General features: G+C 39.9%; 1 protein-coding gene across 5 annotated transcripts in view; it reads left to right on the top strand.

Moving 5' to 3' along the window:
* LOC106034164 (N-acetylated-alpha-linked acidic dipeptidase 2-like) overlaps positions 1 to 12,462 on the top strand; it is a 41,213-nt gene that overhangs the window by 5,444 nt on the left and 23,307 nt on the right. The window contains exons 1-8 of one of the 5 annotated variants that reach the window (XM_048076465.2): positions 7 to 808; positions 2,342 to 2,453; positions 4,810 to 4,996; positions 6,305 to 6,406; positions 7,217 to 7,342; positions 7,996 to 8,182; positions 10,288 to 10,381; positions 10,657 to 10,755. In XM_048076465.2, the coding sequence (XP_047932422.2) occupies positions 727 to 808; positions 2,342 to 2,453; positions 4,810 to 4,996; positions 6,305 to 6,406; positions 7,217 to 7,342; positions 7,996 to 8,182; positions 10,288 to 10,381; positions 10,657 to 10,755 (989 nt within the window). In that variant the 5' untranslated portion in view covers positions 7 to 726. Of the gene's footprint in view, positions 1 to 4; positions 809 to 2,341; positions 2,454 to 4,809; positions 4,997 to 6,304; positions 6,407 to 7,216; positions 7,343 to 7,995; positions 8,183 to 10,287; positions 10,382 to 10,656; positions 10,756 to 12,462 lie in introns of those variants that run through there. The other 4 variants (XM_048076466.2, XM_066989909.1, XM_048076468.2 and 1 more) reach the window with 4 other exon arrangements.

The raw sequence follows: 12,462 nt of genomic DNA, 5'->3' as shown, positions 1-12,462 counted from the left end.
TTGTATAAACCATCTTGTTTTTTCCTTGGGCTGAGGTTGTGTCCTTTGCCATGAGATACTGATGGATTTGGTGGAATTAGACTGGCAAAACTAGATCTGCAGAATCTTGTAATCCAAATTAAAAAAAAAAAAAAACAAAAAAAAAACCAGGAAATTATTTTGCAACTTTTCCAAGCTGAAAAGTGGATGACGTCTGGAAGTGTCCCTATTGGCTAATCTGAATTGTATTCTGAGCTGCTCTAAGTATTTATCACTTGCCAAGGATTAACGTAACCACAGGTTACTCGGGGGAACAATTCAGTGCTTCCTCAGTAAAGAGGAAACAAATTTTCCCTTTCCTCCATTTTGTCTCTTGGCCACTTCCACTGATTGTGATTAAGCTTAAAACAGGAACCTTCAAAAGCAGAAAGTCTTGGTAATTAGAAATGAGTAGAAATTAGTAGTGGAGCATTGCTTGCAGCACAGGCTAGCTGTTTGTTACAAAGACACACAGACTGTCTTGTGGGGTGAGACTAAACCAGAAGCGTTGCATTGCACTCCGAAAAATCACATCCTCATCCCAGGCTTAGGGCTGGCACCAGAGCCAGAGCCGAGGATCGCAGGAGCAAGGGGCAGCCCTGGGGCTGAGGGCGGGAGGAGGAGGAGGAAGAGGAGGAGGAGGAAGGCAGCTGCTTGCCTGCCCTCTTCGCTGCCCGCAGATCTGCCTGCCACTTGCGGTGCCCCCACATGGCCAGGAGCTGGGCCGCTGTCCGCACGTGGCTGGGCTGCCCCGGGTTGCTGGGCTGCTTCTTGCTGGGCTTTCTCATGGGTGAGTACAGAGCCCCTGGGGCTCAGCCCACAGCCTTTGCCCGCTACGGATACTTATACGTGACCTGCATTGTGATTAATTCCCCGTCAGGGAGCTTTTACTCTTTTTTAGGGACCTTATAAAACACTCACTTGCAGCACTGTTTTTCTGAGAGGTTGTTCTCTTTAGCATTTTGGGGCCGTGGGGATTCAGTAGAATTCAGCAGTTGCGTGCTTCAGCAAAAGATGAGCCCCAGTGATCTGACAGCTTCCCATAACGGGCAGTCAGACGTTCAAAGAGGAGAGGTTAATGGAAGAGTTTGAGACTTTTGTGACCCCAAAATCTCAAAGCTTTTTTTTTTTTCTTTTCATTTTTCTTTCCTGATTTTTACTGAAGGTCTGGGAAATGCTCCTATTCAGTTGCTATCTTAGAAATTAAGGACAGAATGCAGGGGAGGAGGAGTTTTGACTGACAGCCAGGAGTGGAGTTGCTGAATTTTCCATCATGTATAGTGCACTTCACCAGAACATCAGATTCTTCTCTGCAGTCACTTGCAGCATTTGATTTTAAACCTGAAATTGCATGTCTGTGTCTGTCCTTTTTAATCTTGTGCTGCAGCACTCACTTAAAGCTCAAGCATTAAAGAAAACTCCACGAGGGCTATGAAATACCCAAAGCATTAGTTTTGTTTAGGAGAACCCCGAGCTGCAAATTTCTGGTGCTATTCTTATACATTTCCCTGAATATCATCTTTTGGCTATGCTCTGAAACAGGCAACTGGGCAAGATGGACCTTTGCTCTGATCCAATATGACTGTTCAGAGGGCTGCTACAATTGCATCTATGTCTAACAAGTTATATATATTGTGCACGTGGCAGTACATACACTTTGATTTATGGTGACAGTTTTCCCAGTTTGGGATTTCCTAGCTGTAAAACGATTTCTTCAAATTCATACATTTGTTATCTTCTCTCCTGTCAGATTTATGGCAACTGAAAAATCTTCAACTGTTTAAAACTAACCAGGGTCCCACTTAATGTTATTCCTTTAACTTTTAAACAGACCAACCCCACCCTTCTCATATTTTGTAATTACTGTAATGCTGACAGGGTGACTTTTGAATCTTAGGCCTTCACTTGGAATATGCTCATGCACAGATTTTATTTTTTAATATCCGTATAAATTAATTAAAGGAAGTTAATTATGGGTATCAGAAGTTTAATTCTCCCACTGCAAACAGATAGTTCACAATTTACACTAAAGTTTAAAATTAATGAGACATGAATCTTCCTAAATATATATATATATATGTACCAGAAATTTAGGGTGTGCTCTTTTAATAATGTCAGTTTTTTGCACTTCATTCAATTGCATGTATTTTACTTTTCTATTTCATTTCTATGTCTGAGTCAGCAGCCACTGACAGAGGGTGCTCTAAGCCCTGTTCATCCTCTTGGTTTTTATGAGGCTGTTCAGTATTTAAGCTGCACATTGTCTCAAATATGGGAGGACTGAGGTTCTTGCTAAGTGGGAAGCTTTCCAAATGTATTTCAGGATGGTTTACAAAACCAAACGAACCCCCCCCCAGCACTTCAGACATGTATGAAAATGTGAGACAGAAGCTTGTGGATGAAATGAAAGCCGAAAACATCAAGCAATTCCTTCGGTAAGCCCTACACATCTTGGTTCTTGAATAATTTTATCAGTCACAAAAGTCAGAAAGTGATAAAATGAGCTCCAAAAACAGCCTCTAAAAGTAGAGCTGTTAAGGCGCCTTGGAAGTGTTTGGTTTGTAGAGGCTGCCTGGGGAAAGGAGATACTCACAATCCCACTTTTTCTTTTCCCCTGGTTTTTGAAGCTGCCTTTTCAGCATGGTTGTACTTCCCTCAAGCTGCATTGCTGCTAGTGCTTATCATGCCTTTTCCTTATGAAAATATCCCATAGTTTTGATTTCAAGTAGTATGACTGTTTTTTTCGTCTTGAGTCTATGAAGCTCTAACATTAGAAAAGAACTTTGCTTTAGTCTCAGACAGAGATGATGTTACTGTATTTGGGAAAATGTGATTGCTATTAATTACATTTAATTAATAACCTGCATGGTGTCTCCTTAAACTTGCAGTCTGAGCAACTAATACCCTAGTTAGTCTAAGTAGAAAATGTGTATATTCAAAATCCTACAAAGTTTGCGTGGCACTCCATTGCATCTATAGTTGCAACTGATAATGTCTTTAGAGTGGCAAGATCGGATAATGTGCTGTTGATTGGGTGCTTGAAACCCCATTATACCCTCTTGTCTTTCTCAGAAGGTAAAAGTCCCTGTCTCAAACACACTGTGTGTGAATATTTGGCAGTCTTGCATGTGGCAATGGTTATTAAATATACTTTTTTGCATTTTACTGAATCCATGCAGTTCTTTCAAAACATCTAAAATGCTGAAGATACAGAAATACCCTCTTGTTTTCCTCTGTATTTCACTGGAAATGAAATATATATATATATATATATATCATTCTCATGCATATTTATATCTTCTGCAAAGGATCAAAGATTTTCACACAAAAAGTCAACAAATAAAACCTCTGGTTAGTGATGTGTTGGTATTCAGAATGTAAGTCTGCAGCTACATCATAAACATCAAAGGTTTATTGACAAATTTGATTTCTGTACATTTATTCTAAAACTAAAAGGTTTCATTTCCAACATCAATTAGCTTTATAAGTCTGCAGGCCTTATCTTACTTCCTTATCTTACTTTGTATTTGTTGCTCTCAGTAGATTGGTGGGTTTCTGAAGATGATGTTTGAGAGTCCAGGCAACACACAGGTTGATGACAGCAGTTATGTTGAAGGTTCTTGGCCATAGGATGTTAATGGCATCCAGTTTGTCTGCTTGTTTTGATGGTGGGCCAAATTCTTCATAGTGGTTTGTTGTTGTTTTTTAATTAAAAAAAAAAAAAGCAGGAACTGCAGAAAAATTATATATTTGGTAAAGTTGCTTCTCTGTTTCCAGAAGCATGAAGACATGGAGATAGTTAGGAACAGTCAGCATTTATTTTCTGTTTATTTATGTGATCAGCCTGACCAGCATGCCTGCGCTCAGTGAGGAAATGACTGGTTATATGGATGAGTGGAGATGTTAGAGTGGGCGTAACATCCTTGACTTTGTCAAGCCTTTGGGCGTCATCTCCTGCAGCATTCTAATTTGGAAGCTAAGGAGGAGTGTACTGAAAAACAAGCTGTTGGATGGGTTGAAAATTGTCTGAGCTGACAATTTCAAGTGGTACTAATCAATGGTATTCGTTATTATTTATTAACGGCAACTGATTAGCCATTAACAAGTGGCCTGTTGGGAATCCAAAGGTGGTGCTTAGTACCCCACTGGGTGATCAGCATTCACCATAATTCATTTGTTCAGTGGACCAAGCAAATTGTAGACAAGTTTTTGTAGACAGTTAGTCCAGAAGGGCTGGATATTGTTTCTGACTATTTATCACCACTGTGTTTTGCATTTGATCTGAATGTAAATGTTGATAAGAAGATTTATGTTATTTAGGCTTTTGATTAAGGGGAAAAAAAAAAAAAACAAATATGTTCAGATAATTTAACATAATGATTTTCAAGTTAACCTTGTTAGTACATGTTATACCAACAACATACAATTTACTTGGAGAGGTCCTTTCTGGATACGTAGCCTTCCTACTGCTTGCATACCGTTCATATTTTGCTGAATATCTTTGATGCTGATTTTCATTGCTAGTGTGTAGATGTGGCTATTGCTATGCAAAGAGAAAAGCTGAGCAACCTTATCTTAAGGCCTCAGGAAAGATCCTCTCTTCTGACTACATTTTGTGCTTATCCTGATACAGACTCTGATAAATAATCATGGCATATAACCCCCACTTTATCCATAAGAACTACTTTTTGTGCGTATGGCTTGAAGATGAGCTTTGGACACACTGATCCGAGTTGGTTGTTGTGTTCCTCTGCACTTACTGCTTACTAGTGACTTTCTGTTTTGTTCTAGCTCCTTTACCAAGTTGCCTCACCTCGCAGGAACTGAACAGAATTTTCTTCTTGCTAAACAAATTCAAGGCCAGTGGAAGGAATTTGGATTGGATTCAGCAGAACTTGTTCATTATGATGTGCTTCTTTCCTACCCAAATGAAACACAGCCAAACTACATCTCAGTAATTGATGATCAAGGCAATGAGGTGATCTTTTTAATGATTAAACTATGTTTATGTAAGACTTCTTTAAAGAAACAGCATCTTCCACTGTCTTCCCATCCCTTCATCCCAGCATTGAACTTTATGATGTGATAAAAATACCAGTGGAAAGGGAACTCAAATTTAGAAGTGGTTTTCCAGACTGCAGCAGAGCAGAGCCAAGTGGCTGAAATCTCAGTGCCTCATACAGCAGAGGGACGATGTGTGGAGAAGCAGGGACTCGACACCTGTAGGCCATAATGTGTAATAATGTCCACAGTGGTTCAGATTAAGAATATGTCTAGACCAATATCCTGGTTCTATAAACAACTCCAAGTGGATGCTCAGGGAAGTTTAGGAACAAAGAACAATGTCTGATGTGCATAATTCTTCCAGTGTCTGGGTGTTTTCAGCTCAGATGTCCACTGGATGTGATTCAATGAGTATCTTTAAGAAACCTCATTAGACCTCTTTTCCAAGTATTTAACCAGTTAGTAGCTGCATTATCTCTCTCTTCCAAGTACCTATCTAATGCCTGCTTGAATACCTGTACATTTTTTGTTTCCACAATGTGCTGAGGTGAGGAATGTCACACAGATGCTGCCCTTAGCCACCTTCTTCATTTTGTAGACCCAGGGGAACAAAGAAATAGAAGTACAATCTGCCAAGGAGCCTAAATGAAGGGGGGAGCTGGAACTACTAGGGAAGTATCACAGCACATAGGCAGGGATGGAGAACCCTGGTAGGAACTGAGGAATATGTGCTCAGGCAAGATATGAGCTTAGAGGTAAAAGAATGGAGAAATTCTTTCAGAAACTTCTTAACACAGTTTCTGAACTAGAATCTTACAAGGTGACAAAGAGTAGAGGTAAACCTTGAGACAACATGAGTGTTACAGATAGGCAGTGATGAAGGGCTGCACATTTAACTGGAGCGTAACTACCAAAGGGGTAAAGACACGAGTAATAATACAAGTGGGAGTAATCACAAAAAAATGCCTGTGATGACATGGACAAACTAGGTGTCTTTTTATTGCCACCACCTCTTGGCAATTTTCAGCTACTTCTTTGCTTAGGTTCAGGCAGTGACTGATGAACATCTTCTGACAAGTATGCACAGCTGCATTCTGTTACAAAAAATCAGCTAGGTATCCTTAGCTGATTTTTGTTTGAAGTTATGCATGCTAGTTAACATTCTATTTTTCACTGACAATCTATGGAAAATAGTATATCATTTGCAATAACCCAACTTACTGTACAAACTTGTGCCTGGAGGCACAGTAATTGACCAAAGACTTCTGTTATTTATTTATAGATTTTCAATACATCATCATTTGAACCACCTCCTCGGGGATATGAAAATGTTACTGATATACTGCCGCCATATAATGCTTTTTCACCACAAGGAATGCCAGAGGTAAGAAAAAAAGGAAAAAAAAAAAAAAAGAAAAAAAGAAAAAAGAGTATTATTAGCTGAATCCATATTTTGTTAAACACTTGATGGAATAGATTTCTCCCACTTCTCAAAATATTTCATGTAGAAGTTTTAATTAATCATTGTTATAAGTGAAGGAAAGCATAGCTAGGCCACGTGTTGTGGGAAGGTTAGAGTTCTATTAAAAAAAAAAAGGTTTCTCAAAGTGCTGGAAATCTGAATTGCAAAACAAATGAAAAGCTTTTAACTTTAGGGAAGTGTTTCATACATCTCAAATCACATGGAAAGTATTTTCATAAGTCTAAAATGGAAATAACAATATATAAATCAGTTTGGAAGACATTTTGGATTAAGCACATATCTTCAAAGGCTACGAAAGTCCCTCACTTCATCTGATAATACATCATGAAGGGATCAGTCAGAGACAATATTGCATTATATATATATATGAATAAAATTATATAACGATGAGTGTTTGTATATCCAGGGAATAGGACTATCTTTTCATGTCCACAGAAATTTGTCAGTTTAGCAAAGTAAGTTGTTGTAGCTTGAAATCACAGCTTATAGGGCTGCTGTTAAGCGCTAGATAATATAGAAAGGCCAGCAGTTTGAGCCAAGATTTCCTATATAATACTATGGAAATCTTTAGTTATTAATTTTAGGAGTACTGGAACTTATTTGTAGAAATGCAAAATATATCATACACAGTGAATGAAACTGCATATTTTGGAAAAGAGGTATTTTGTTGAATGACCAGTTGTCATCAAACCAATTTTCAATTCTATGCAGTCAGATCTGGTATATGTGAATTATGGCCGCACTGAAGATTTTTTTAAGCTGGAGCGTGAAATGGGAATTAACTGTACAGGAAAGATCGTCATTGCCAGATATGGGAAGATCTTCAGAGGAAACAAAGTAAGGGCTGTGTTTAATTTTTTCCTCCGTGGGTCATTGTTTCTGTTGCTGATCACAGTAGACCCAATGGGAGTTAATGAGGGCTGTAAGTTGGAACATATGAGCAGAAGGAAGCCTGCAATGTATCCAGCATGACTACCTTGTAAGAATAACTTTCAAAACAATAAAAACAGATAAATGTTTTAATCTCCTGACACTGACATTTTAGGCAGTTCTTGCAAGAGGAACGAAGTTTGGGGAACTCTAGTTTGTAGAGCCAAGGTTTTTACTACTTTTCATCCACAAAGCTGCAGAATTTTGAAGAAGCATTCAAGAAGGAATCTGATGCACAGACATTGAATAACTACTCATTTGGCTGTAGACATCAACTCCAACAAAACTGGTGATCGTGGGAAAATGAGGATAATGGTTGGTTCTTGTGCCTCAGTGTTAGGCCTTGTGCTTTATCTCATAGCCTTGAGCTAGGACTAAAGTTGTGACTGACGCAAATAATGAATGTATCATGCTTTGCTGTTCTTTGTTCTTCTGCTTAGTCTATGATCATTTTCACTCTTCCACGTATACAGCTTCTAAAACTATGTCCCGGTGGAGGTAAAATGCAACTTCTGGAGTTATTACTGCATTAAAAAAATTAAAGGCAAATAATTTTACAGGTTAAAAATGCCATATTAGCAGGAGCCCAAGGGATCATACTTTATTCAGACCCTGCTGACTACTGTGCCCCAGGAGTAGATCCCTATCCAGATGGCTGGAATCTTCCAGGTGGCGGAGCCCAGCGTGGGAATGTGTTAAACCTGAATGGAGCTGGGGACCCTCTGACACCAGGCTATCCTGCAAAAGGTGAGATACCTGTACCGTGGGCCATCAAGTACTTTCTAAACTGGTGCTGGAAGTTATTGTGTATTTCTGATACAGATGCAAAGAGAAAAGCTACTTAAAATGACTTTTAGCAGTTGTTCATTTTCCTATTGCAGCTTGGGTTCTATCTGTATGTTCTTTGAAGTGGTTGCATTTGAGCTAGGCAGGGAAAGTAAGTTTTTAGGAAAATCTCTTTGTACAATCTCAGCTTTATAGCTCTCAGACAAACAGGACGTGTATAGGTTTACAGACTGCAAAGCAGTAGATAATGGCTGAGAATTTATAGGTGTTTTAAAATCTCTGTGTTTCTTAGGAGGACCAGTTTAAACTAGATTATAGACTATATATTATTACTCATCAAAGAGGAGTAATAGGATTGCTTGGAGGTATGTTTCCTTACTAATCCTAAATTCCTAGTAGAAAAAGAGTTTAAGATTCTCTGTACAGGGAGTAAAATTTCTGTAATAACAATAAGAGAAGCCTGGAGTCTTTCAAAACTTGGCACCATATGCATGTCTTGTCCTTGTAGGCATCCTGAACTAAGATGCCTACCGGTTCTGTCTGCCAATGGGGTGGGAATGCAGGGGTGGTTCTGTAAATCTTGCTGGCTTGTGTGACCACTACTGGAGGCATAAGAAATCACTATACAGAAAAAAAAAAAAAAAAAAAAAAAACACAGGATGTCTGCAATGTAGGTAAATCATAGGGTAACAGAATGGTTTGGATTGGAAGGGACCTTGAAGATCATCCAGTTCCAACCCCCCTGCCGTGGGCAGGGGCACCTCCCACCAGACCAGGTTGGCAGGGTGCTGTAAGGTCTCCCTGGAGCCTTTTCTTCTCCAGGCTGAACAACCCCAACTCCCTCAGCCTGTCTTCACAGGAGAGGTGCTCCAGCCCCTTGATCATCCTCGTGGCCTTCCTCTGGACCTGCTCCAACAGGTCCGTATCCTTCTCGTGCAGGGGGCCCAATGGCTGAATGCAGGGCTGCAGGTGGGGTCTCACAAGAACAGAGCAGAGCAGAGGTGGACAATCCCCTCCCTCACCCTGCTGGCTACTCTGCTTTTGATGCAGCCCAGTATACAGTTGGCTTTCTGGGATGCAAGCACACGTTGCTGGCTCATGTTGAGCTTCTCATCCACCAGCACCCCCAGGTCCTTCTCCTCAGGGCTGCTCTCAGTCCTTTCTCCACCCAGCCTGTATTTGGGCATGGGAGTGCCCTGAGACAGGTGCAGGGCCTTGCACTTGGCTTTGCTGAACTCCATGAGGGTTTGCACAGGCCCACCTCTCAGGCCTGTCCACGTCCCTCTGGATGGCATCCCTTCCCTCCAGTGTGTCAACCGTGCCACACAGCTTGGTGTCATCAGCAAACTTGCTGAGGGTGCACTCTATTTCACTGTCCATGTCACTGACAAAGATGTTATATACTGCCAGTCCTAATACCGACCCCTGAGGAACACCACTCGGTACTGATCTCCACTTGGACCTGGAACCGTTGACTGCAACTCATCGTTGAGTGCAACCATCCAGCCAATTTCTTAACCACCAAGTGGTCCATCCATCAAATCAATGTCTCTCCAATTTAGAGAGAAAGATATCATGGGGAACAGTGTCAAATGCTTTGCACAAATCCCGGTAGATGAAGTCAGTTGCTCTTCCTTTATCCACCAGTGCTGTAACCCCATAATAGAACCCCACAGTAGAAGGCATGATCTTCCCTTTGTCAAGCCATGTTGGCTGTCACCAATGACCTCCTTATATTTCATGTGCATTAGCAGAGAGTTTCCAGGAGGATCTGCTCCATGATCTTGGCAGGCATAGAGGTGAGACTGGCTGGCCTGTAGTTCCCTGGGTCTTCCTTTTTTCCCTTTTTAAAAATGGGGGTTATGTTTCCCCTCTACCAGTCAGTGGGAACTTCATCGGAGTGCCACGACTTCTGAAATATGATGGACAGTGGCTTAGCAACTACATCTACCAGTTCCCTTAGGACCCTGGAATGTATCTCATCAGGCCCCATGGATTTGTGCACCTATATTTGGTAGAAGCTGATAAGAATGCTGTAATCTTGACATTTTGTTCTGGTTTCTCAGAGTACACTTTCCGATACAAAGTTAATGAAGGTGTAGGGATTCCAAAGATCCCAGTTCATCCCATTGGATATCATGATGCAGAAGTGTTACTACGGTGAGTATACATCAGTCCTCTTCATCTCTTCAGAATTTAGTATTTGCAAATGTGCAACTAACATTTTTATACTAACTGTATTGTTACTTGTACTCATTGTTCTTTTGCAGTAGTGTGTACTTCAGAAAACATGGAAAATTCAAAACAATCTGTTTCTGGCATGATGTTTTTAAGAATTTTGTAAACCTGCCATGGTTTAGTTGCAGTAAGTGTTAAGGGAATTTTTGTTTTTAGTCCACTGGTCAAGTATGTTTGTCTTGTCTTTCACTTAACAGTGCAATGGGAGGACCTGCAGCTCCAGACAGCAGCTGGAAGGGAAGTCTCAATGTGTCTTATAACATAGGGCCAGGATTTGCAGACAGCTCTTCAACAAGGTCTGTTTCAACACTCACCTATTCATAAAATATTGCAAAAAATGTCAGCAAGACAAAGACTGTGAAACAATACATCTAGAGATATTATCATAGAATCATAGAATGGTTTGGGTTGGAAGGGACGTTAATGTTCATCTAGTTCCAACTCCCATGCCATGGAAAAATCAACTTCCTTTTTGGTGAGCACCACCACTATAACTATGATAACTATAATGATAACTATTAGAATTTGAAAATAAATGGTCAAACCTATAGTTACGGATAGACAGATGGGTAGACAGATGCAGAGGGTACATATCCAGCCTACCTATCTATTATTCTTTCTTTCCTGTTTCTGATGACCAACGGGAAAATAGGACAGCCAATATGTAGAGGTCCAACAGGGAAGTACTACCAATTCAGTAGTTCTCTCCTAAATTTTTCCCTTGTCCACTGGAAGCCTCACAGTATTTCTTTGAACTTAAAGCTGTGAAATATGGAAATGATGTGGGAGTCCATCAGCTGTTTCCCAAAGCAGGTAGGCCCCCTGGTTGAAAGCCCTTAACAATAACAAGACATAAGAGCACAAAACGCATATACCTTACTAACTTGTTTGGGAGAAACTGGACTTTGACCACTTGTATTAGCAATAATATGTATGCTCTTTACCTTTTTTCAGCTCTAACAGAGAAATAAAACTGGTAAGGTTTTCAGCACTAAGAGTTGCTCTTAGGCAGTCTGAGCCATGTAACAATTGTAGTTGGCTGTCAAGGATTTGACTGGCTGTTAGGGGCTGTCACAGCATTCCTTTTGGTTTATAACTGATAAGCTATGTTAGATTAAGATCAAGACCACTTTCCTATAGGAATACATCCCGTAGTTTCAGTTTGCACAGAATTTTATTTCACAAGGGCCGGTGGATAACAATGAGCAAATGGTGTGTAAAAATTATGCATCATTATCACTGCTCCACCTCCTGCAGAACAAGAGAGTGTCTTAATATACGATTTTGAAAAAACTTAATTGATTGTTACTCTTTTCTTCTGTGTTTTAACACCAGCTTAAAGTGAATAAAGTAGGGAGAAAAAGGCGTATTTGACATAATTAAGGTGCTGTTTTGAATGTCTTCAAGAGCAATAAAACCCAACAGTGAGAAAAGAAACAATATGATTCATCAACAAAACATATACATGGGACATATTTTTGAAAAGCACTTTTAACATCTTCATACTTGATAGAGACAAGTTTTTATAAATAAAGGCTAATCCTGCATATACTTCTCTATCAGAGTAACTCTATATCAAAACGAGCCTTTTGAATCTAGGTAGACAGTCGCTTGCACATGAAAAGTGTGCAAGTATATACATGCTCAAGGCACTGGTGTCAATTATTTTCTGGGCAACAATCCAGTAGCTGTCCTGAAGTAGATTTTGATTTTGACAGCTCTGCAGATTTGCTGCTGAAAAGATAGCTTCAAATGTGAAGCATTTGGAGTTTTGCCAGACCCAGAATAAGCATTGTTTGATTCTTTGTTTTTAATACAGATTAAGAGAAGCTGAATATTGCATTATTTTTAGGTCTTCTAATACCTGAATTTCCTTCCTTTTTATAACATTTCATGAGACCTTTTTTTGTTTGTTTGTTTGACAAAACCTGATCACTTTGATCTGCTGTCCTAAACACCAATTTCAATTTATTCATGCATAACTATTTATAGTGACTCTCTCC

Source organism: Anser cygnoides, chromosome 1 (genome assembly GCF_040182565.1).
Source record: "Anser cygnoides isolate HZ-2024a breed goose chromosome 1, Taihu_goose_T2T_genome, whole genome shotgun sequence".
NCBI classification, from domain to species: domain Eukaryota; kingdom Metazoa; phylum Chordata; class Aves; order Anseriformes; family Anatidae; genus Anser; species Anser cygnoides.
This window is presented reverse-complemented; position numbering and strand designations above follow the sequence as displayed.